At 46.2% G+C, this 885-nt stretch overlaps 1 protein-coding gene across 1 annotated transcript in view; it reads right to left on the bottom strand.

Annotated features, from left to right (window-relative positions):
- LOC119585110 (orphan steroid hormone receptor 2-like) overlaps nt 1-885 on the bottom strand; it is a gene marked incomplete at its 5' end in the record, with an annotated part of 37,005 nt that overhangs the window by 10,821 nt on the left and 25,299 nt on the right. The window contains 2 exon segments of the mRNA XM_037933738.1: nt 1-49; nt 286-433. Coding sequence (XP_037789666.1) covers nt 1-49; nt 286-433 — 197 coding nt within the window.

The raw sequence follows: 885 nt of genomic DNA, 5'->3' as shown, positions 1-885 counted from the left end.
AAGGCCTCCCCGTTCCTGGAGCTCCTTGAGGCGACCCATCCAGTCGCTGCTGCAAACGAGGACACTTAGCAATCTTGTAGGATACGCTGATTCGTCACCAACTGAAGCGCGTATACCACAACTCTACGCACAAAACTACGCTTTCACAAATAATTCACCCTTTTCTAAGACAACTAATCATTATGGCCCTAAAATAAAGTATCTGCAATATTCCCCTGACATCCGAGACCCTCCAGGGCCCAAGAAGAGGACCTGAGGCCATGCATGGCACGAGAGGAAGCATACCCCAGGACGGGGGAGTTGCCGAGCAGGAGGGTGGGCGCCGCACTCAGCATGGTGTGTGTGAAGAGAGCCGGGTTGGTCACCATGAGGCCGCCGGCGGTCGTCACGAGCAGAGGATTTGATAAAGCGCTTGTGCTGTCCACGAGGTCGCCTGGAAAGGAGAATAAGCATCACTATAGAAAGTTGTTTTCATAAGCATATTAATAACAAAAAATGGGACAAGGAGACTTTATTTGTCTACTAAACAGATTCCAATATAAGCACTGATACAGAATGCCAAATGTAGGTGTTTAAATTGCGTGTTTGTGTACATATGCAATGTCGTTAAGAACACATCTACATCCAACCGATCCCCTATAAGCATAAGCATAAGCACTGGCAGTCTAACTCATTCACTGCCCTCCAAAAACACACCAACTTTCTTTCTTTATTCAACGTTTCCTTACGAAATCTTGCAGACATGAAAATTTAATCAAACAGATACTTAAAAAACAAAAACATCTTTCTTCTCCCGAGCTTCCACCACTCGGCTCGACTTCAGCCAGAACACTTCCGCGTAAGGAGATTTCTCTCCATGAAAGAAATGACTTGGTCTGTGCACCG

Source organism: Penaeus monodon, chromosome 19 (genome assembly GCF_015228065.2).
Source record: "Penaeus monodon isolate SGIC_2016 chromosome 19, NSTDA_Pmon_1, whole genome shotgun sequence".
In the NCBI taxonomy this organism is placed as follows: domain Eukaryota; kingdom Metazoa; phylum Arthropoda; class Malacostraca; order Decapoda; family Penaeidae; genus Penaeus; species Penaeus monodon.
Note: the sequence above shows the minus strand (reverse complement) of the source record. Positions and strands in the feature narration are given on the sequence as shown.